The sequence below is a fragment of the Melozone crissalis genome, unplaced genomic scaffold, assembly GCF_028551555.1.
Source record: "Melozone crissalis strain CALT ecotype California unplaced genomic scaffold, PUWL_Pcris_2 ptg000017l_1, whole genome shotgun sequence".
Lineage (NCBI taxonomy): Eukaryota > Metazoa > Chordata > Aves > Passeriformes > Passerellidae > Melozone > Melozone crissalis.
The window spans coordinates 3,506,651-3,530,236 of NW_026535795.1; the positions used below are offsets into that span (position 1 = coordinate 3,506,651).

A 23,586-nucleotide genomic window follows, 5' to 3' on the forward strand; every position below is an offset into this window, starting at 1 on the left:
GGGAAGGCCAAAATACTGTATTTAAAAGATTCTAAAATGACTTGTCATGTCCCTTGTTAAATCAGGGCTGTTTGTGAGTCTTTGTAAAGCCACATTATTCTACATGGTGTCCATTTTAATTGCAGGCTTAAAAGCACTAAATAGCCAAATGCCGTTTGTGGAAACACTGCATAGCCAGTGGTGTGTGTTGATGCTGTCACAGACACACGAGTAAGCAAAGATGGAGGGTCTGTATTAGATTTTCCTTTTAAGAGTAGCAAAACACTCCACAAAAAGCAGAACCATGAAACTGGATGACTGAAAGGTTTTTCATGGGGAATGAAAGAGGACTGCACTATTCCAGAACCATGGTGACTCCTCTGAATGGCTTTTCCACAGAAGCAGTGTGGTCACCTTTATTGTTTACCTTTGATTTTGGCTTCAAGCTTGATTTCTTGCTCCTTTTATCTGCCTGAGAGTAATGTGTGCCAGGGACAGACAAGCACTTAAACTTGACTTCTTCATTTTGTTGTATGGCAGAGCACAGAACCAGATATTTGCTTTTCACTGTAGCCAAAGATGAGTGTCCCTGCACTGCTCAAAATTCACAGTATAAAATGTTGTTGTAGCTCTGTGTCATTTGCCTGGTTTAAAATTACATTTTTTAAATCTGCCTGGTATTAAATTTTGTGATCAAGCAAATGTTTTCAAGAAAAAGAAAAAAATAATAACTGTATTATTATAACTCAGTTCCAAATGAGAGGTGTGCTCTTTACAGATGCTTTCAACTCCAGGTGCCAGTTTGTGCCTCTGCTTTTTCAGAGGCCTGGAGTTGGTTTTGCTGGGTTGAAAGCAGAACATTTAAAGAAGAAGGACGGGGGGAAGCCACATTGCTCTGAGGAGAGCAAAATCTGAAATGTGAGCGCTGTGAGGTGTGGGACTGTCAGCCAGCAGGTCCTGGCAGGTCCTTGGTCCTGTCCCAGGCCGTTCCAGCCCCATCATGGGACAGAAATGAACATTTCAGTGTCCTGTCAGCAGCATCAGAGTCACAATCACTGCCTTTTTGCCAGAGAACCCAACTTCCCAAAGTTCTGAACAAAAATCTCAGCTGGGATGGTGCTTAAGCGGACAAGATTCCAGCACTGCATTTCTATCTTGCATCTAAATATACACAAACTATTTTTGTGAAGATCTTTGTGCAAGTGTATTTTGAAGTCCTCCCTCAGCCCCCTGCTCAGAGCCCAGCTGAGCTTTGTCTCCCCATTGTTTGGGCCCATCTGGGGCCTGATTCCTTCCCTGAGCTGTCACTGCTTCCTTCATTCCTGCGCAAACTCGGGCCTGGTTCAGAATTCCTGCTCTGTCGCGTGCGGCCCTGTCACTCCACTGAGCCTTGTCCCTAAAATCCCTGTTGCAAATGATGCTGCCCATTTTTCCAGTAGTGATTGGGGAAGTGCCTGGTTCTGTGTTCTCCCTGTTTAGGGTTTCAAGCCACACACAAGCTGAAAAAATGTGGCAACTGTCTGAACCTTCATTGTATCTGGTTTGGCAGATAGCTCTGTTTCTTCAGTTTAGGGAAACTAGTATGGAGTATTGAGCTTGTTAATTCTTTTATCATCTGAATGCACTTTTACTAATATTTTTAATTGTTAACATAATTTTGAATTTATTAGTGATGTTATTAATTCTTCAGTTGAAATCAATTTTACTGATTTGATGGCACTGGAGGGAGCTACAGATCCTGAGGACAAGATTCATAAAAATAGTTGGATGAAACACAATTAGGTTCACCTGTTTTAATTGCTCAGCGCAGCCTACAGTAGAGGACTTACACCTATAACATACATAGGCTGTTGCCATTTTAAAAATGGCATCTGGGGTTGAAGGAAGATTTCATATCCTTATTTGAAATCAAATATGGGGAATTTCAAACAAATTCATATTCAAATTTCATTTAAAATTCTTCATTTTGAATTTTACTTTACTTAAACAGACTCCTTAGTCTAAGTTAACAGCAATAAGAAGATCCTTATTGAACTTGACTGATTTAAATTAGATTGTGAAAAATTATTAAATTTCAAGTTTCTCTCCAAATTCAGTCCCCACAGAGCACAGGAGGGATGCAGTTTTTGGTTTCTTCTGCAGTATATAAGGTCTGTGACTTTAGCTTACAATTAAAAAAGGTTTAAACCAGGAAAACGGTCATCCCATGTAGTGTTTGCTGCTCCACAGCCCTCTCCCCCTCATCTTTCCCCCATACAAAATGAGAAAGTTTGTCTCTTATATGGGCCAGAAAGCACTAGCTTGTAGTCATGTATGAGTTGCTTTCTTAAGAAAAAAAATATTTTTTATATTATTTAAATCAAAACTTGCATCTGGTGATAGGCTCTTAGACTAACTTGGAGTATCTTTATAAAAACCAATAAAATAAATTAAAGTGCATTATCCAAAATCCTTCTGTGCAAGCTGCTGTTCCTGGTGTGCCTTGTTGAGGTGCAGGGAGCAAACTGGATGTGGGAAAAGGCAGGGGAGGGCAGGGGAGTTTACACACAGCTCAGAGCCTGCGTGGAAGTAACTCTACAATTTTTAGCAATGAAAATATCCATGTAGGGACCTAAAGGAATCCTGTGGGCTGATGGTGCAGCTTGCAGGGAGTGCACACACGGTGCCTTTTTGGCAGACAGAAGAGATTTTACTGTGGCTTAATGCTTATTATAGTTGCAGTTTCTTGATCACCATCTGTAGTCTCTATTGGTTTTTGATAGAGCAACTAGGATTTTGTATTTTGGGAGTGGTGTTCTCTGTGTTGTATCACGCTGACTTACTACTTCCAGTGGCTGTGAAATAACAAAATCTCACAACTTCAGTCTGGTTCCTGAGCTGCTGCTTTCCTGTGCTGGAGAAAATATTGAATCTCCTCATTATACAAATGGCTTCTGTTGAGTAATATTGACAAATACACTGAATAACATTTTTGACATAACATTCTGTTCCCACACAGATAATTTGGATGTAATTGAATGGGTTGATCAAGAGCCTGTGCTAAAAATACGACATTTTGTCACCCACTAAGTGGGAAAAGCGCTTGCTCCAGAGGCAGTGGGGCAGCACAGGGCTCTGGGCAGTGGGGTGGGATGTGCTGTGGTGCAAAGGGACGATGCTGAGAGCAGCCCTGCACAGGGATTTGGGAGCCCTGTCCCTCTCCAGGCTTCCTGAGGCTGATTTTAGCTGGAGCAAAGGCTCCAGCCCGGCAGGATCCCAGCCAGGATCCCTGTCACACCCGCAGCAGCACTCCATGAGCTTCAGCCAAAAATGTACAGAAATACTTGTGAGGGGGAAGATTGGAGGATCTCTTTTCTTCCCTTCTGTTTTTCCTTATTTTAATGGTCTCCTGGGCAAAAGGCTGCATTGTTACAGTTTCAAAAGCGGGGTGGTTGTGCTGCACACGGGTGGGGAAAAGAAAGAAAAATAGACCTTAGAGAAAGGCTGGCTGTTTAGTATGCAATAAAGTGACTTTTATACCTCTCCCAATCTCCTGTCAAATAAATCTCGTGCTAACAAGCAATCAAACCCGTTTCCCTGCCCTGCTCTGCACAGCCCGAGCCACATTGTACCTTTCCAGCCTTTGAAACTGCCTGTGCCTATTTTTATTTGTCAGGCCGGGGCTGGGCTGGCCCCATTCCAGATGTGTCTCACAAGATTTGGTGCTGATGAGCTATTTATAGCCCTGTGGTTCCATTGTCATGGCAACCGTGCTAGAGGCCAAGGCGGCTGGGAGCTATTTCTGGACTTGTGCTGTAATGTAAAACTGATTGGGAAAGTTAGTGCATCCTCTAAGCCAGACTAACTTTAGACAGGCAGAGAGAGGGGGGGAAAAGGAAAAAAGAGACAACTACAACCTCTTTAAATAGATTTTTCTCTTTCTCCTACCTTTTCCCCATTTCCCTTTTGGAGTGCTGGCAGTGTTTGAAGGGTGCTTTGCCTTCTGCTGGGTTTGTCTGAAATTCATTCATGCCTCCCGGGGTTTTGCTGTTTTAATCAGGCACTCTGGGAAGCTGCCTGCGGAACCAGCCTCGTTTTTAGGGCAAGGTTTGAACTTCCCAGAGACACAAAACTAAAGGGGCTTTGCTGGCACGGCCTGGTTTTTTTGGGATAGCTGCAGTTCTTTGTACCCCATAGTTTTAATACTCTGTTTTTTGTGTGTGCTTCATGTTCTCCACGCCATATAAGGAACTGTAACCTTGATTACCACAAGATGATTCCAAATATATGGAGTCATACTTTTCAGCTTTCTCATTATTTGCTTCAAAATTAGACCCATGGTGCCCCTCCGCCTCCAAGTGGCTGGAATGCTCGAGGTTTTTCTGGAATTACAGCTGGGGCCACTCTCAAAATCACTTTTCTGGGATATGTGTGCATTGACACCATCTATAATTAAATTCTGAGCTTTAGACTATTTGAAAACCTTTCTTACAGTTTCGATAAGGAAATCATAATAATGCTTTGACTTGAAACTGGAAATCAAAAAGTGTTTGCAGCTTCTTGGGAAAGTTTTCTGGAGACTTTAGGTTTACTTCTGTTCATGTTTTGTGCTACATTTCGAGGTTCATTTCCAACATAAATCTGGTTTTCAATGGGATCCTTATGTCTGGGGACTGACATGGAGAATGTTGTTACAGGAACATCGCGTAGGTGCAATATAGAGCTCTCCTAATTATACCAATAATACTTGGTACAGTACTGTGCCTATGTACCCATCTCTATAAAGATTTTTTTTCCTCTTTCCTGATTGTAAAGTTGTTAAAGTAATTACAAAGGTTTTGTAATTTATTTTCTCTCTCCTTATCTAGTTTTGTTTAGGGAGAAAATAGAGCTTTACCTTTCTGAGCATTTTCAGTTTTCCAGTAACGTTTGTGGCACATTTTTAGTGACCATCTCAGCAGTAAAATCTCCCTCTTTGCAAATAATAGAAAATACCAGTACATCTGTAAAAAACAGTCAAAACCTACTGATGTCCCAGCTTAGATTTGTAACTTAATTTGAGGAAAAACCTGACAAGTTTGGTTTCACGTGCTGCCCATGTTTGCAGGAGACTGTAAATATCAGCAGATTGAACATTTGCTTGTTTTATTTATCATTTCTGTAAATCTGCCTGCAGTTCTGCTCCTCTTGCAAAATAAACCAGCTGAAATCCTTATTGCAATTTGAGGAATAGGATTCCCCCATCTCCCCTGCTTGCTTTGAGCAGCAGAAAGGGACAGAGTTGGGAGACAGTCAATTCATTCACACACAAATATCATTTTAAAAGGGAGTTTTCTATCTTTGTGCTCATCCTGTGTCTGGCTCAGCATAGACAGCATAGCTGAAGAAAGAATTTACCAAATAGTTAACTGCAGAGCTTTTAGAAAGATTTGCTGAATAACATAAAGGATTATGGCAAGGACTAAAAAGGCAGGAAAGCAGAAGTAAAGCATGGTCTGTTCTGAAAAATAAAAAATGCACTCCTGTTTACAATAAACACTGTTAATGTTGAGTTAAATTTCAGCTTAAAACTACTTTAAGTAGTACTTTGTAGTTCTGCTAGAGTGTAGATAAATAAAAATCCGCGGGGCATTTGCACAGTTTGGTCTTTAGGGTGATCAGTAAAAAATATTAATTTCTTTCTGGTCATAGAAACCTGAATTGGAAAGACTGTTTTAGAGGTGATCAGGGGAAATGCCAGTGTAATTCTTAGTAAAATCTTGATAATTCTTAGTAATATTCTGGTGGATTCTTAGTAATATCTTGGTAGAAACACATGACTCAGTGGAAATGAAAAATGGAAAATCATTTCCACTGACTCAAGGGACTTGGGGCAATTAACTACTCAGTGCCTGCCTTTAAAATAGGGTTATGCCAATGTGTGCTTTCTGGGCTGTGATGGTGGAGGCAGGAAATGCAGCTCAGTGAAGGCAGGCAGGAGCTAGAAGTCTGATTTACTGTCTGTAAAATACCTCGAGGCTTTCAGAGGCAGGGAACTTCACAAATGCAGAGTTTCACTGCTACTGTTGAGGCTTTTAAGTTATAAATAAATGCTGTCTTTAGCTGGGATTGAAATCTTGATTTCACGAAATGTCTTTCTGACACTGAAGATGAGATCAAATTGTGTCTTTTAAGGGAGACATTTTATATGAAAATTCAAGTTATGACTTGACCAGAAAAAAAAAACCCTGATGGAAATAAAGCTCCTCAAATATAGGTGTGTTGCCAGTTTGAAGACACCTTTCCAATGTTGTTCTAGGCTGAAAACAAAAGCTCTTCTTCACAAAGCAGGAAAAAAAATAATTCCTGTGTGCCAACCATTTTGTCAGATGAGAGAGAGAAACATTTCAGTTGCTGTTTATTGAGGAGGCTGTCAGGAAATGCTGGAGGAAGGAGCCCGAGTTCCCTCCTGTGCTGCCCCAGCCAGTGAGGCTGTGCTGGCTCTCAGGTGGAGGATTTTGTGTGTCACACACCTTTCCAGCAGGGAAAACAAGCTGCCCTGCTTTGTCTGGCTCTGTTCATTCAGGAAATCCCTCCATAGGGATAAAGCAGCTCTCTCTGGATGAAAGAACTCCAGAATAACTCAGGTACTGACATAGATCTTCATCTGAAAATTGGGACATGGCTTTGACATAATAGTTTTAGTTAAGACTTGGAAAGAATTGAGGATACATGTATGGCTTAATTACTCAGACCTGCTGGAGCTAAGGAAAGCCTCTGTGTAGTTCTCTGTGAATCTGCCCTTAAAATTGAAGACACTTTATCTGTCACAAAGATCTTCCTGGAACACTTCACATGTGGTTTTCCTTCCCTAAGCTAAAAAAAGGGACACAAAAGTGCAGCATATTTTTTTTATTTCAGATTGTTTTAATTTTTTTGTTAATACCTTTTATTTTAATATCTCAGAGACACAGGTGGTGGTGTCCTAGAGATGCTTCCTCTCAGTGTTGCTGACTGCAAATAAATAACCTGAAGTCTTTTGAGGTTTTTTTGTCAGTGTGTGTCAGAGCAGTATCAGTGTTTTATAGCACAGGCAGAAGAGCCTCTTATACGTGACAGAATTTTGCAGAGCAGTAGCTGATCCTGTTATTTAGTCATGTCCAGAATGTGGCCCAAAGTGAGAATTGGCAGCAATGCTGAATGAATTATTTGCTTTCTGGAAAATAGCTTTTCCATATAATCTCTGAGAAGATTTTACAGAGCAAAAAAACAACACTAACTTTGTAACTTGGTTCAAGGCTTGCTCGCAGTATAAAATTTGGTTTTGTGGTTTGACAGTTTTATGTGAATTATTTCATCAAGGTCACCTGTGTTTCTCCCTGTAAGTTCACTGCTGACACAGTAGATGGTGGGCACATCTCCAGGAGGCTCAGAACAATCTCACAGCAGTGAGTTCAGCACACAAAGTCGTACTCAAGTGGCCTCACTTATGTTTTGGGTAGAGCATAGCAAGAATTAAAAATAGAAATTAATGATGGTGAATTTGTGTTTATTTTGAATTGGGCTTTGTTCTCATCTGACTGGATTATTAGTTTAATTTAGTGGATAAATTGTTTGGTTTTGACTAGCATTGACTGAAAAGTCTCTGAACTCAGTGTATTGATGTTTTCTGAACTCTCATGCTCCTGCTGTTGCTCCTTATTTTAGGTGTATCAGAGCAGATCAAATTTCTGCTCCCCTTTTCTGCTCACATTTATTTTTACATTGACCAACCAAAAGAATAATTCCAATTCCCTCTCTTTACATGTTGAGCAAAAAATCAAACTGCTTTTTAACACCTTTAGCCCTTTCTAAAGCTGCTGGAGCAGACTGATGAAAGGCACAAGGAAAAATCTTCATGGAGCACATCACTGTGCTCCATTTTCCCCAAAATGCCCTGGAAGCAGGAGGGGTTTTCTGGTGTCTGTCACACAGTGAAAGACTTCCTTCTCCAGGGAGCATTGTTAGGGGTATCAGATGTTGCTGAATGTTAGAGCTTGTTTTGGGGGGAAGAAGAAATATTTATTCCATTTGAATTTGTTTTACCTGGCATGAGCATTGCTGTTGGAATTCATCTCTAGTACAGTACTACTGCTCCTATGTGGCTGATGTTTTTCAAGGAAATCATGGGCCTAAAAATAGTCTGCATAAACAACAGTAAGAGGTTTGTACTTTCAGTTCCAGGTTTTAGCAATATCTTGTTGTTATTTTCTAATTTTCAGTTTCCAAAATCCATTAAGCTGATTAGCTGAGTGGTTAAAAATAAAATGAAAAAAAAAAATCCAACAAAAAAACGCCCAAAACAAAACCAAAAACCCACCTCTTGTGGAACCCAGCATAAAATGTTCTGCTTGGATAAATTCATCCAGAAAGGCAGAGTGATTGCAGTAATCACCTTTGTATCTTGATGAACATGTTCTGTTCGGAACATTTTTCAAGCATCCTCCAACTTGTGAAATTGCCACGTGATTCTGAAACTGCTCTGAGGGGAGAGGATGGGGTGGAAACACTCGTGCTACTTGGAACTCAGGGCTGTTGTACTTATTTAACATCCTCTGTGTACTGAACACTGAGTTTTATATCTTCCCTTTGGATTAAAAAAAAAAAAAAAAAGAAAAAATTACTTAACAGCTTGGAAGATATGAGGAAAAAATGCAGTTTGCAAATTGCAGAGCACAGTTTATCACCACTTCATCCTTGTGAGTCTGTGGCCATGTCACGTTCCCTGATGGAAATTGATCTTTGCACTTTGTCTCACGTGTTTTTGTAACGTGTTAACTTAAGATACATTCTAAGGTGTTTAAAATTCTGTAATTCAGTCTAAACAAAAATTAATTTTCACGTGTGTCTGAAGCAAGATCATCTAGAAAAGGACATTGTACTGAAGCCAAAATACAGGATTTTTCCCCCCCTTTTCCTGCTCTGTATTAGGTGTTTTAGGAGGTCAGGTGGGGCTGAAACTGGGGCTGAGTTGTGTCAGTGGTGGCTTTAGTGGGAGTTTTTTGGGTTTTTGATTTGTGAATCTGGGACAGGGCTCCCTTTTCTCCCATTGAAGCTGTGGCTGTTGTTAGTGCACATTAAAGAGGCAGGGAAAACTCACCTTTCCTTTGTGATCTCTGCTTCAGAGAGGAAACAATTCATGCAGAGGAATTTCCAAGGGAGCTCAAGGCCTATTGGTTTAAAGGCTGATTAATCATTAATGTAGGGGTGAAGCACTGCTGGAGTGGAAGGGGCTGAGCAAGGGGCACCTGGTGTGGGGCACTGGGGGCAAGCACCATAAACCTGAGCAGCATCCTGAGCTGCTGCTTTGCCACCACAACAAAGCAGAATTCACTGATTCCTTGAGATGTTTGCTCTTTGAGATTAAGTGAAAGATAATTATGAGGTTGTAGTTAATTGGTAAAAAAAAAATTAAATACTCCAGACTATCATCTGTAGGTAGTGCCTAATGAATTTGGATGAACTATATCTCTTATTACCCATTTAGCCAACTACTGCTGCTGCTGCAGAAAGTAACTGAAACAGCAGCTGATAGGAAAATCAGTGTCCCCTCTCACTTGTACTGAAATTGCTTTAGGGCTTCCATTTATCTAAAGAACTACAGAGTTGATAAGTTGTTTAAAAACCCTTATTTTACTTTCTGGGCAGTTTGCTCGAGTCGTTGTTTCAGCGTTCAGAGCTGAACAGGTTGGGATCCTGTGAAGAAATGTCCCAAATTAAACCCCGCGGTGTTTTTGGGGAACCGGCGGGAGGGGCTGGATGGGGTTCCCAGATGGATTCACTGAGCTGCTCTCAGCCCTCTGCCGGCCGCTGCTGGGAATGGTACAAAATCCCAAATTTTGCCTTTCCAGCGTGTGAGTTTTCATCATTCTGTGAGCCTGAGAGCATTAAAATGCACCAGAATTTACCTGGGAACTGTCAGTTACTAAAGCATCTGACATTTTGACTTATTTGAGAGTGATGCGTTTCTCTTTTTTCTTTCCTCTCTGCAGTTTTCTAGACAAGATTGACATAGTCAAACAGAACGAGTACACCCCGTCTGACCAGGTACGTGGGGCTTTGGGAGGAAATTGCACCATTTATCTGCTCCTTCATCTTTGGGGTAATTAATTCATTCTCCAATCACCATTTCAGGTATTACCATGCATTGTACATATTTAGTATTCCAGTAAAAATGGCTTGGTCCTTTGGATTATGTTTGTACACATAAATGATGTGCAAGGTTACATCACTTATCAGATTTCCATCGTGTTTCTGTGACAATGAACACTCCAGTGCTGTTCCAGTGGTGTTGTAGTACAGCATGGACAAAAAGGGGTTTATTTCCATTACTGGATATATGGAAACTCACCAAGTATCTGTGCTGAATCAATGCATTTCCCTTTATGCTTTAGGATCTTCTCAGATGCAGAGTTTTGACATCAGGAATTTTTGAAACCAAGTTTCAGGTGGATAAAGTAAATTTTCAGTAAGTATAATTCTTTCCTTTTTATGTTCTTACAATTTTTAATACAACACAGACAGATACCAAGGTAAACTGGGAGGAGAGCCTACCATGTATTTATATTTATTGAGCCTACTGTATTTCTCAAGTATCAGTGTTTAATGGAAAGGAAGTATTTTATGGTTTTCTAATTTAGTAGTCTGGCTTGAAAATGAAATGCTAATGGTGTGCTTTATTTTCAATTACAAAGAACAAAATGTTTTAAATCTATTTTCTCTGCATGCCTGTGTTCATGGACTGTTTACCTGTTCAGGTTCTTGTAATCCAAGATTCCCTTTAACTTATGTAACACCGAAGTCCTAAGGCTTCTTACCATTTCTGTTTGCATGCAGACACAAACAAAAAGCCCAGCACAAAATTATTCTGACTGACTGGATTTCTGTTTTTTTCTCAGTATGTTTGATGTTGGAGGGCAACGAGATGAACGCCGAAAATGGATCCAGTGTTTTAATGGTAGGATTAGAATTTCTAGTGGCTTTATAAAATGGTTCTCTGCAGAATTGTAGTGCCTAATCTTCATTTTCTCATCTGTATGAAATCCATCATCTTTCCATGTAGCTCAATAAGGAGTTATATAACTATCATACAGCACTGAGTTTTTTCTTGACATGGAAGCTCCTGTAACTACACAGAACATCTTCAAGGAGAATGCAGGTGGAGAGGAATTTGATTTTGATAACTTCAGCTTGTCCATTTTTTTTTGCTTCCCTCTCTTCCATTAATCAAGTATTTTTGGAGGTGGTTTTGTGCATCATTTGCCAGCCTAGACTTCTTTGTTGTTTTGACAAAATAGCAATGAAGTTCACACAAAAGCCCACCTTTTTGTAGAACAGTTACAGTGAGATCCTAGAGATGCAACTTGAAATTCATGGTAAATTGCTGCAGTTCCTGTCATAGAATCACCTGGACACTGTCTCTGTGTGTGGAAGGACTGGGCAGTATTTCCTTCTGTGCTGTCAGTAACAGATTTGTTTGGGTTTTACCTCTGCTCCTTCCTCTTCCTGTTGCCTCATGGTCTGACTCATCTGTGCTGCTGTGCTGAGGTAGATGAGCCTGGCAGAGAGAGGGACTGGAGCAGCTCAGGGATCCTGATCCTGGCAATGCCTCCCAGGGAGGAGATGGGGCTCCGAGCACTGAAACACATACAGGGGAACCACTGCAATTAACCATGAATTCCCTGCAGCCTGCTGCTGTTATTGCTGCTCTTTACACAAATCAAAAGTGCTGTTTATCCTGAGGTTTTCCCCCAAGGACCTCCCTGTCCTTGCCTGACAGCTCATGGTTGTTTCCAATTTTCTTTACACATTTTAAATCTTCTTTAAATTCTCCTCTTGGCTTTCTTCAGTTTCTCTCTCTTGCTCCAGTTCCTTTCTTTCCTACATTTTCTGTCATTCTGTCAGCTTCTGTTCTGGGGCCTGCCTTGCCTGTCTTCCGTGGTTTCTTCACTTTCTTTTTTGATTCCTTTACTTGCAAAGCTGTCAGCAGCAGCATCCCAGCCTGTTCTCTGCAGGGAGCTGCAGGTCTGGCAACTTCTTACTGAACTTCATTATTTCTGGATATTTCTTCAGAAGCTTGGCATTAACTCAAGGGTATTTCTTGCTTTAGATGTGACTGCTATCATATTTGTGGTGGCCAGCAGTAGCTACAACATGGTGATACGAGAGGACAATCAGACCAACCGGCTGCAGGAGGCACTAAACCTCTTCAAGAGTATCTGGAACAACAGGTCTGTGAAAGGCTCTTCTCACTGAGGTTCCTGGTCCTGTCACCACTCATGGAGGGGCCTGGCTGGGACAAAGTTCATTTTCTCCATGACAGCCCATAGAGTGCCATGGTTTGGGTTTTGCCCAAAACAATGCTGATAACACACTCATGCTCTGAGCAGTGTGTGCAGAGCCCTCTCTGTTCCTCACTCTGTCCCTGCAGTGAATCCTCAGGGACACAGGTGGGCAGATCCCAGCTGACCAAGGTGTGATCCATGCCACATAACATCATTCTCTGCAGTAAGGGGGAAAAGAGGGGATTTTGGGAGGTTCCCCAGCTTGGGGGTATTGGTCTGCCCACAGGAGGTGGTGAGTGATTGCCTTTGCATCACTTGTTTGGTCTTCTCCTGGCTTTTACTTACCCCTCACTAATTAAACAGTCGTCATTTATATTTTATCTTGACCCCCAGATGTTTTTTTGCTTTCATTCTCCCTTTCCTCCTCCTCCACCCCCTGAGGAGGAAGGTGAGGGAGGAGCTGCCCACCAGGGTTAACAGCACAGGGGGCTCTGTTGTTCCCATCTCCTGGCACAGTCTGGGCTGGTTCTTTGGTCACAGCCTCCCACCCCTAATGTTCATTAATCTCAGCTCATTGCAGAGAGCTCTGCACAGCCACTCATTGGTGGTTGCCATAATGAGGAGGCTGAAGTAATTAAAGTAGTGATGGAGCAGTGTCTGGGAGGTGGAAATCTCCCCTGGGATGGATTTGGATTAACAGCACAAAGCAGGGAGCACCTCAGGGTGTGCACACCTGGAATTACACCCTTGGGATTCAGGTATAAAAAACCTGTCCAAATCATTCCAGTGTGTCATATGGCCTTGTTTCCAGACATCTTGTGTGATTTACTTTAAGTTTCTGTATGATCTGGGTTGTGCCTCCTGACAGTGTTTGGTTTCCATTTTGCACAGGTGGCTACGGACCATTTCAGTAATCCTTTTCCTGAATAAACAAGATTTGCTAGCAGAGAAAGTTTTGGCAGGGAAATCTAAAATTGAAGACTACTTTCCAGAATTTGCTCGCTACACTACACCAGATGATGGTAAGATTTTTAAGTTTTGTTTGCAATTTATCATTTCCTTGTTCATTACATTTGTGATGGTTTTGGTAGCTTCAGCTAGGGCTTCAAAACTCTTAAGTAGATGTAATCATCAAAGTATTTTAGCCAAATTGTAATGTTGAATTTAAGGTATTAATAATGAGAGATTCCTGCCTCTTAAACATTTAATATATTAATAATTTCATCATGAAAAAATCCTTTTACTTTGGTGTAGATCAGAGTCTGACATTTTGTCACAAATGTGTCCTCAGGACTCCTCCTGATCCTGCCTGTGGACATTTCTTTTACCTGCCAAATGCCTGGTACTGTGGCCATTGTAATATTCCCTTGTTCTCCTGAAATCATGCTAGTTTAATAATGTCATGGTTTGTCTTGTCTCACAGTCAGTTTTGCCAAGTGGATTTCTGTCATATTTGAGGAATAAGTTGAGATTTTTAGGTGCTATTACCAGAAAACACCTGTTTTAATAAGATGCTTCTTTTATTATTAATCAGCAACACCAGAGCCTGGTGAGGATCCCAGAGTTACAAGGGCCAAGTATTTTATTAGAGACGAGTTTCTTGTAAGTATTTCCTTTCTTTGCCTATTTCTTCTGTAATTCTTCTCAAACCCAAGCTCTTGCTCACCTTCTGCTATTGCAAAGTGCTGTCACTTCTTGTGTTGTTTGTATTTAACATCCACATTGCATCAACCACTGTTATATTTATGAGCTTTACTACTGTTTCTTAGCTGCTTTTTGGATATTTGTTTGTACGTAAGTAAATAGTAAAAGAATTGGTGAGAATTAAGAAACCCCAAACAGAATGACAAGTGAAGTCCTGCTGTTATTAATGGGGCCAGGTTTTTATTCCATGCATTATTTCTAAAGATAGAGACTAATCAAACTATGCCTCCTTTGTCAGATATTAATGTTCTTTTCATATTATCTTTCCTAATACTGGTCAGCTGAAGCTATAATGGACATAGATTTTTTTATTTTAATATTGTTACAATTACTTGTAATGGTGAGCCTGGCAATCAAATTGTGGAGTCATTTTAAAATGGGGCAAAACAAAAATTTGAGGGAGGCTTTCTGTAAGTGTAAAGCAGGGATAAAAGCTTTGTACAGGGAGGCAAAATCCTGCTTTTTTCATGGCCAAATGGACTGGGAGTTGAGTTGCTAAATCCTCCAAAGCTGCATGTAAATAATGGCATTTTCCTGAGTTCTCATCCCTCTCTGAAATTCCCCAGCTTGCAGTGACCACCTCACCATATAATTCTGATCATTTTGAATTTCCTGTTTCAGGTGAAAACCCTGTGTGCATTTTGCACTTTTTGAAGGCACAGCTCACACACACACACCTCACCTTCATTCAGCCGAGCTCTGGGGACGGGCTGGGGTTCCCCAGGGAGTTTTATTGTTAACCCAGTGTCTCTCTCTTGCTCTGCACAGAGAATCAGCACAGCAAGTGGAGATGGAAGGCACTACTGCTACCCTCACTTCACGTGTGCCGTGGACACAGAGAACATCCGGAGGGTTTTCAATGACTGTCGGGACATTATTCAGCGCATGCACCTTCGCCAATACGAGTTGTTGTGATGGAGAGCACTTTTTTCTGTGTTTTGGACTCCTTGTTCCTTATTAAAAAAAAGAAAAAAACACCCTTGCCCACATAGGGTGGAAGAGAACTGTTTGAATCTCCCATTGATTTGCACCCCTCAACTTTTTCTCCTTGCTGGACAATAGCAGCACTTCTAAGCTTGCTTCTGTACCCCTCGGACAGTTTGAGATGGCCCCTAACACTTAAAAGGCCATTTCCATGAGGATTCCCTAACACTGTTATTAACAAAAAAGAGAGAAAAAACCAAACCAAGCAAACAAACAAACAAAAAAAAGAAATAAAACCTAATTAATTAAAAGCCCTGAATGTGGAGCACCTGAAAGAATTGGGGATGAAAAAATTAAAATGTTGAAACAAAAATTGGGGGAGAGAAAACTTTAGGTAATTTAGCACTGCTGTGGGCATAATCCTATAACCCGTGATCTCCACTTTGTATCACTCACTGCATCCGAGTAACGAAGGTGCCAAGTCACAGACCAAGTTTGAAGACAGACCCTTGAGTTTGGTTCTCTGACTGTAATGTGGCTTTGGGCGGAAATACTGACAATTCTCCAACAGACCTAGACAGTGCAAAAACCAACTGCTACCTTTCAGAAGGGTATTTTTAAAACCAGTCTTGGTGGTCTAAAGACAACCATGGACATTTATGAATTGAACTGCGTATGGCCTGTGATTGCAGAAAGAGTTAACCACACACTGTTTTCAGTTTGTCCACTGATGATCCCGTCTGCTCTAAAAATCATTATCTAGACTGTAGTCCTCACAGTCTTTCCCTTCTTTTTCTTCTTCCCTTCCCTCATTTTTTATTTTACTGCTGGATTATTATTCTTGTACAGACTGTAAAATGTATTATTTTGTACAACTTTATTGAAAATAACTTGTAGAAGATCTTTGTGCCTTGATTATGGCTGTACCTGTACAATGAGCTAAGATGTAAGTATGTTTGATTGCGCTGTACAGCTTTGTCAACCCTATCTGCAGCATTAGCTCAAGGTAGGGAAAATTTATCTGTAGTTTAGTTTTTCTGGTTTATAAAAGAAGGAAAAATACTGTTTAGTAAAAAAAAAAAAGGAAAAAAAAGGAAAAAAAAAAGAAAAAAGTACAAATTGTGCAAACTTAACCACTTTAAAAGTGAGGTCTTCAACAAGTGACCAGATGTTGCAGCATCGTGCTTTTTAATTTTTAGCTTTAATTCATTTAAATCTCTATCCAAATGCAAAACATGGCTTGTTTCTACATAAAACCAAATTTTGCTACAAATTATAAATGTTAGTCTTTGGTCATTCATAGTCCTTTTTTTGCTAAAGACAAAACAAAAAACAAACCAGAACAATAACAGACACGTAGGGCATCATGCAGGTCTGGTGACCATCTCTAGACTGGGCCAAATACCCACCAACCTCGGCTTGCGCTGCGTGGGCAACGACAAGGAATGACAAGGTGTGCACTGCCCTTGGATTTGGCCACTGAATTCCAGTTTCAAATGACATTTTTATTTCTCTTTTAATAAAGAGATACTTTAGAACCTTTTTTTGTTTTATATTAACTATATAAGTAGCTTAAAAGTGAAGATGTGTGGATTTTTTCTTAAACTTGAATAATTTATGCAAATTATATGCTTAGAACAACATGTGGTACAGTAAAAAGAAAAAAGAGCAAAAATCACTGTAGCAATAAGAGAGCATGTAATTTTAGTAACTACTACACTGCTTTATATTTTATACCTAGGTGTTTTATGTCTCTGTGAGTGTGTTACTTTTTCATGTGTCTAAACCTACGTGTACAATTTGTACAGAGTCAGAAATTACAGCTGTAATAACACATCTAGAACAGTGTTAGCCTATATTACTCAAACACCCCTGTTCCCCCTTCATTTACACCCCTAAACTGATCTGGATCTTAACTGCAGTGACTTTAAAAGGAAAAGAAACAAAAACACCAAAATTCTTGCCTCTTTGCCTTTCACACTAGCTTCCCTCCACCCAAGAGACTTTCTTTGTTTGGGAAGAGATGCAGTTTAAATCCAAGTGAGGCTGGTCAGCGATGTCTGTGCAGCTAGATTTGCTTCAGGTATCGGATGCCTTTTCAATACTAAGAACTGCAACTGTTCAGAATTGTGACTTTTCATTTGCTTTTGTGGCTAAAGTCTTAAAATGAATCACACAGTCCATTTTCACTGGAGAGCAGGGATGTGAGGGAGTTACTGTCCCATCTCAATTCAGAATTACTTCCAGAAGACACTGAATTGCTGAAAAAATGTTAGCTGCAGTTGTTACTCGCCTTTCAAGAATGATCTTTCCTGTTCACAGGTTTAGACAGTTGCCACCTGAACTTTGTAGAACTGTAGAAAACATGACTGAAAATAGGCCCCTCCAATTCAGAATGTATCCAGTGCCTGTAGGTGAAGGGCTGGCGTTTCCACTAGGTAAAAATGGGACACACGTAGTGGAAAGGAAATTCATTGTGAGCCTTAATTTTAGTTACAGGAGCCAAAATCTTTATTTTAGTGCCAACCCTTATCTTTTTAAGCCTAGGAGGAGTTGGTGTGAACACCAAATTTATAAATGGAGAAAACCTGCAGTGGTGTGAGGAATGTAATCTCTTGTCTGAGAGAAACAAAGCACCTCCATTAAAAAAATTAACGAAATAAGCTTCTTCCTCTGATGAGGAGGACACATCATAACAATGAGCTATGTAAGACAGCAACAGTTTAAGAAACCTAAAGCTTTATATGAACAGATATGTTTAGGGGATGCTTTTTTTTTTTCTTATGTGAGGAAAAAGGCAATTGTTTTGAATATGGTTGAGTTGCACAAGTACGGAGCGTGTGTGTGTCTTAATGTCTCAGTATTGCCTTTGTTAGTCTCTTTATTAGTCCATGCAGTTTGGTGGCCTGGTAAATGCAAGTCTTATTTTTAACAGCTTTCTTTCTCCTTTTTTTTTTTTTTTTTAAATACAAAACCATAAAGCTTTAATGCTTGCTATTTAATAAGTAACTGTGTTTTCTTCTGTCTCTAATTTAGTGGCCATAATTTGCAGTTAATTGAACCATTCCAACCTAATGCTTACCCATATTTCTTAGTTTTGTTTTATTTATTTATTTGAACTTCTTGTTTTCATGATTGAGGACTGTCACTTCTGTCTCATTCATCTGTTTGGAAACTTCTGACCTTACAGCCAAAACTTAACTCATTCTACTCAGTATTCATCGTGATGCTGAAGTGTAAGATACCTGCAAATGTAAACACTACCACTTTTATTAATAAAAGCAAATACAGTGTTTTTAGGGCACATTTGCATCACTGTAGTTGAGGTTGTGTCAGTATTTCCATTGTAAACCTATGGAGGGTTGGCACTAAACTGCCCTAAGCTGAATCTTTGCCATACAAGGCTTCTGCTCAAGCGTGATTTTGGTGGGTTGGTTTTTCAACAGTTTCCAACACAAACTCTTGTTTCTGTTTTAAGTTATTCAACTGTTTTGTTGGATGGGGGTTGGTTTAAAAAGAAAACAACAAAAAACAACAAACAAACCTGGTTCAAGATTGTTTTTGGCACTTCTGTAACTCAGAAATGGTTTTGATTTTAAAACAACCTTCGGCAAGCCAGTAACCTACAATATGGTCTGATCACTTTGGGTATTTTGTAAAAATAATAATAAATTGTAGAGATGTTGTGGTTTCAAAATCAGCTACTGTGCATTTGCAGTAACTTATTTCAACCCAAGAACTTTTAGTAATTTGTGCATCAGAGCACACATTCAGTGTGGTGCAGCAGAGTAGAGATAACTCTTAAAGATTTTTTTCTTTTTTAATAATGTGGAGAGATAAATCCACTACAGACTAGCAAAGGATTCAGCTACCTCTGAAAGCATCAAAAACTGCTCTCAGAGGCTGAAACTGGAGCTCTGCAAGTTGGTAGGAGCAGACTTTGGTGCAAAAGCCTAGGAAGGCATCCTGGATCAGCTGTCATAGGCAGGAGTCCTGAGGGCTTTTCTTCATTTATCTAAAAATTGTTTTGATTCGTGGCATCAGGGCAGGATTTAACTGAGGGCATGGCCTAGCTGCAGAGGAAGGGAAGCTAACACTGCTCCACTGTGCTGCACAGAATTGATACCTGCAGGCTAATTTCCTCCTGCCAGAAAATCTATGCACAGATCTGTTCATGTTCATGGCTTCAGAACTTGAGCACCTTGTAATTCCTCGTGGTGTGTTGTTGCTGTAAATGATGGAGGATGTTTTGTATTATTTATCTTATTTTCCAATGTCAAAAGTTATGTGCCAGTAAAAACAAAAGACAGAAACAGGAGATTGACCCCAGAGCTGGAGGCAGAGCCCGTGACAGCTGAGTACCAGTCCAGTGCCTTAGTGACAATGCTCTTGGTGATTGGTGCTATACAAATGTCTTAAGAGTGATAAAGTTGTTCTAAGTTATAAAATTCTGTGACTCATTGTGGAAGAGAGTAAATTCTCTTCTTTCCCCAACTGTACCTAATGTGCTGTGTGTATTCCTAACAATGCTGGCACTCCTAAGACCTCTTCCATGGAAGTAGATGTTAAAATTCCTACTAAATTTAATAAGCAGGATCAGGGCCATAGATTATTATCAGTGGAAATCTCACACAGGAGCAGGTCCTCATCTCTAAAATTCATGTTGAGTTGGTATAACAGTAAAAATATTTATGAGCAAGCATCTGTTTGCAGTCCAAAACTAAACTGTGCCCTTCTTCCTCAGCTTGCTATCTCTGAAAATTCATCTGTTGGGAAATAATCCTCCTGTTCTATGACAAACTTTGAAGCGTCTTTATAAATAAAATAAACTACAAAAGGGATTTCTGAAGCTGTGCTGGTGAAGGCCTGACACTGAAAAATCCCTCTGGTGACTGACAAGACAAATTCCAAGAGTGAGCCTGTTTTAATCCTGGTCATACTCAGCTGGCTTCAGTCCTGTGAGTGGATGCAGGTCAGGGTAGGTAAAACTGCTTCAGAATTTTACTGTGGTGCACAGACTGCTAAAATTTGAGCCATAACTACTGGTTTGTAATTAATTGTTTTGATCCCTGATTCTCATTAAGAGCTCAAGCTTCTTTTTATCCTGGTTATTTTCAGTGTACTGAGCTGAGCAAAATGGGTGCAGTATAAAGCACAAATCTGACCTGGAAAAGCAACATGGGAGGAGGTGGGAAGGCAAATAAAATCTCTCACTGCTTTAAATGTAAAAATAATAAGGTGGAGGTTTTTGTCTGACATCTGTGTCCTATAAATTTAGCCTGGTCCTGTGGAAAACAGGGAATTCACCAGGGTAATAACAGCATTGATACCTCTGTAACATGGATAACTGACCAAATATGTAATAGATAATTAAAAATCCACCAAAAAACAAACTTACAGATTTTCCTAATTTTTTTTTCCCCCGTAGGAAGTCTGACTCAAAATTATTGAATGACAGAACAAAATAAAACCTTTGAACATTGTCCTAGATAGCGAGAAGGATAAATTTTTGAGGGCGAAGGGATTTTTGTGTAACATGCTTTCTAATGCTGGGGTACCAGCAGACAAATGTGAGCTAATTCAAAATTAAAATGTGAATTTATCTCTTCACTTTAATTTACCCAGTCATTTCATTGAATGAGTTGGCTAATTATTTTTTTAATTTATACTACACAAGTTGGGAGAAACAGAAGCCTAGGACAGAGGCAGTAATGTTGGGAATTCTCTCAGTTCTGTTGTTCTGTCATGCAAACTATTGTTCTAGGCTGTGAATTTATGTGGATTATTAACAGTGCAGTACAATGTTTCTATCTGTAGTTTTCTTGTATTTGATGTGACTTTGGAACTGTATCATTCTTGCAACTGAAATGCCAGAGTGCCCAGAGGAAGGAGCAGCTGTGTCAGCGTTAGGAATTGCCACATCAGGGGGGCACATTCCAGTTCTTTTTTTGCTACATTTTCAGTTTGCTGCTGGCAGGATCAGAAGAGCTTCCACAAAAAGACAAATTAGAGGTTGGGTGATAGAACTAAATCCTGTGGAAGAGTTCAAAGTATTAATGAGAAATGTTTCAGACTGGTGCTGAGGTGGAGCCCTGGAGATGTGTCCTGAGGGGGCTGTGAGGGCTGGTGAATATCTCAGCAGTTTTAATCTCTGTTCTTTTACTGTTTGAAGGCACAACATCCAAAATGAAGTAACAAATTGTGACAGTTTTGGTGCTAACCCTGAATTCTGTTTCTCACAGGGCAAATCTCTGCTGGGTTACAGAGGTTTGTCTGGAAGCCCAGAGCAGCCACCAGCAGCAGCTTTTGGGAACCTTTTTGTGATTTAAAACTGGGAAACTTAAAAGCCAGTTGTTGTGTGCTGCAGCATGGCCCAAACCTTGCTGCCTCTGGGTTCAGCTGCTTTCTCCTGTCCTCGCCCCCCTCACTCCTGTAACAGTGTGATTGATAAGAGAATAGAGCAGAAAGAAAGATATGAGACAACTTCAGAGTTCAAAATCCATCACCTTGGACCCTGAAAAAGAGATTTAGGGGGGAAAATCTTCATTCCCCAGGTGAGTGACCCAGTCTGGCGTCCTCATACAAATTTTCAAGGTCAGAGAATGAATCTATCCACAAGGCCAGGGTTATCCAGTTAAGGAACTGGGGAAAAAAAAAAAAAAAAAAAGGCACAACAATTAGAGCTGGGAGATAGTTTAGTGAAAGGTGAGTTTAATGATCAGCAAGAAAATCAACTGGAACTTGCTTTAAAGCAAGAAAATATTTCCACCACAGGCTCATCTTGAGAAGCACTTGGGGCGTTGGGAGGCTCAGTGTTTAAAGCAAGCCTCAGTATATAAAATCCAGTTCCAACTTTTAAGTTGACATTTGAGGGACACTGGAATGACACCACATCAGCAACCTCCAAACCACCTTGTTTTGTCTCAGAATATTCTTGGTTACCTGGTGAAGTGTTGTGTGTTCAATGTCTGGAATTACTGTTACCAGTACTTGAGGTACAAACAGAAATGCTTCGTCTTGAGGCTCTGCTTGAGAAGGAAGAACTCTTTAGCCAAAACTCATTAGCCTAATGATGCTGCTGTAATTTCCTACTCCATTGGAAAGTTATTACCTTAACTCTAGTTGAATGTATTGGCTGCTTTGTAAAGGGCTAACGATTACAAAAATACAAATTTATGCTAAAAGGATTTGTAGAGGGCGAGGAGCAGAGGGAATGACAGAGAATGCCAGGGTGGATATTTTTAAAAAAACATATGAATAAAAGGCAAACAGTTTTGTTGGAAGTTGGCTCTTCTGTTTGGGATTTTTCTTCTATATTTTAGGAAGGAACCAAATGAAGTTGGATGATTTCATCAGCTGTATTAAATTCAGCCCTTAGGCAGCAAATCCTGAAGTACAGTTGTTTAATAATTTGGTGACAAATCAAGCAAGTTTTGACAGTTGGAATTGAAACTCGTGCATTTGATACTTTGTTTATTTTTCTGTTAAATAATAACAAAAAAAAGGTACAAAAAGAAAAAATAATGTAATTTTCCATGTTCCTGTGCATCTGGCTCTTCTTCACACATTTTCACTTTCCAGAATGCTTTATTGCTTCCTCAAATCACACAGCAGAGACACCAAGGCTGACCTTCACTGGATATTTATTGCATCCAAATTTTCTGTCTCAAAATTTATCTCAAAATTTCCTCTCTGCCTCATTGAAATCTCATTAGATAAAAATTGTCACCCAAGAATATTTTACACATAAAATTGTAGTCAAATATGCATTTAGGGGAAAATTTGTTGCATTTGTTGCTGCATAATAAAACCTTTCAGGGACATTCAGGTAAATCTAAGTGCTTTTAGTCATGAACATTTCACTGATACTTTGTAAAACAAAAATCCATATGGGGGAATGCAGTTAAACCCAAGATATGACCGACATTGTTTCCATTCAAAATTGTAGAGGTTTAGTTAGCAAAATCCATTCCTGGTACATTTAATATTTCATCACATTTTAAGTGATATCTTGAAACTGTTTGGTTTAATCTGATTTTACCTCATGTTTATTGACCTGAAGTGAGGCAAGCTTGGATATTGCAATTCTGCAAAGGGCTATTCAGCAAATTTCTGGCTGTTACAGATCTCTAGTTTCCTTCTCAAGGGAAGCTGAAAGTAAATGCTTTGAGTATTGTTCAGTCTTTATATATTAAAAAAGAAAATCTTTTTCTGTTACTGCAATCAAAATAAAGAGATATAAATATATAAAGATGAAAAATTTCTAGTTTTAAGATTCAGGCACTGAAATTGTATCATAAATGTCTAATACCACTATGTCTCTTAATGGCAGTTGGTGCTGGGGACTGTTCCCATTTTCTACTCTATTAAGCAGGAAGGTTTGTAGCATAATTACCACTGAAGTCCCACAAGTCCAACTGTTGTCACCAGACAAAACTTTTACCTGCTCTGAAAACGCTTTACTGAGGCTAAGAGTGTTCCAGGCCATAAATTCTGAAATTCTCTGGGCTGCAGATCCCACTGTCCTGCCCAGGAGATGCACAGCAAATTTTGGTTGTGGGAAGGAAGATTCTCCTACCTATATAAAAATTGTCATGCAAAGTGTATTTAGTTGAACTTTCTGTAAAGAACCAGGATCTCCTCCAAAGCTTCATGAAGTCTCAGACTTGAGGTCTTCCCATTCACTTTCATTGGAATG

General features: G+C 39.9%; 1 protein-coding gene across 2 annotated transcripts in view; it reads left to right on the top strand.

Moving 5' to 3' along the window:
• GNAS (GNAS complex locus) overlaps positions 1 to 19,027 on the top strand; it is a 127,788-nt gene extending 108,761 nt beyond the window's left edge. For both annotated transcript variants that reach the window (XM_054274401.1, XM_054274402.1), the window contains exons 6-12: positions 9,969 to 10,023; positions 10,371 to 10,444; positions 10,875 to 10,933; positions 12,086 to 12,206; positions 13,152 to 13,282; positions 13,795 to 13,862; positions 14,733 to 19,027. In XM_054274401.1, coding sequence (XP_054130376.1) covers positions 9,969 to 10,023; positions 10,371 to 10,444; positions 10,875 to 10,933; positions 12,086 to 12,206; positions 13,152 to 13,282; positions 13,795 to 13,862; positions 14,733 to 14,879 — 655 coding nt within the window. In that variant the 3' untranslated portion in view covers positions 14,880 to 19,027. The remainder of the gene's footprint in view (positions 1 to 9,968; positions 10,024 to 10,370; positions 10,445 to 10,874; positions 10,934 to 12,085; positions 12,207 to 13,151; positions 13,283 to 13,794; positions 13,863 to 14,732) is intronic.
• Positions 19,028 to 23,586: the final 4,559 nt, after the last annotated feature.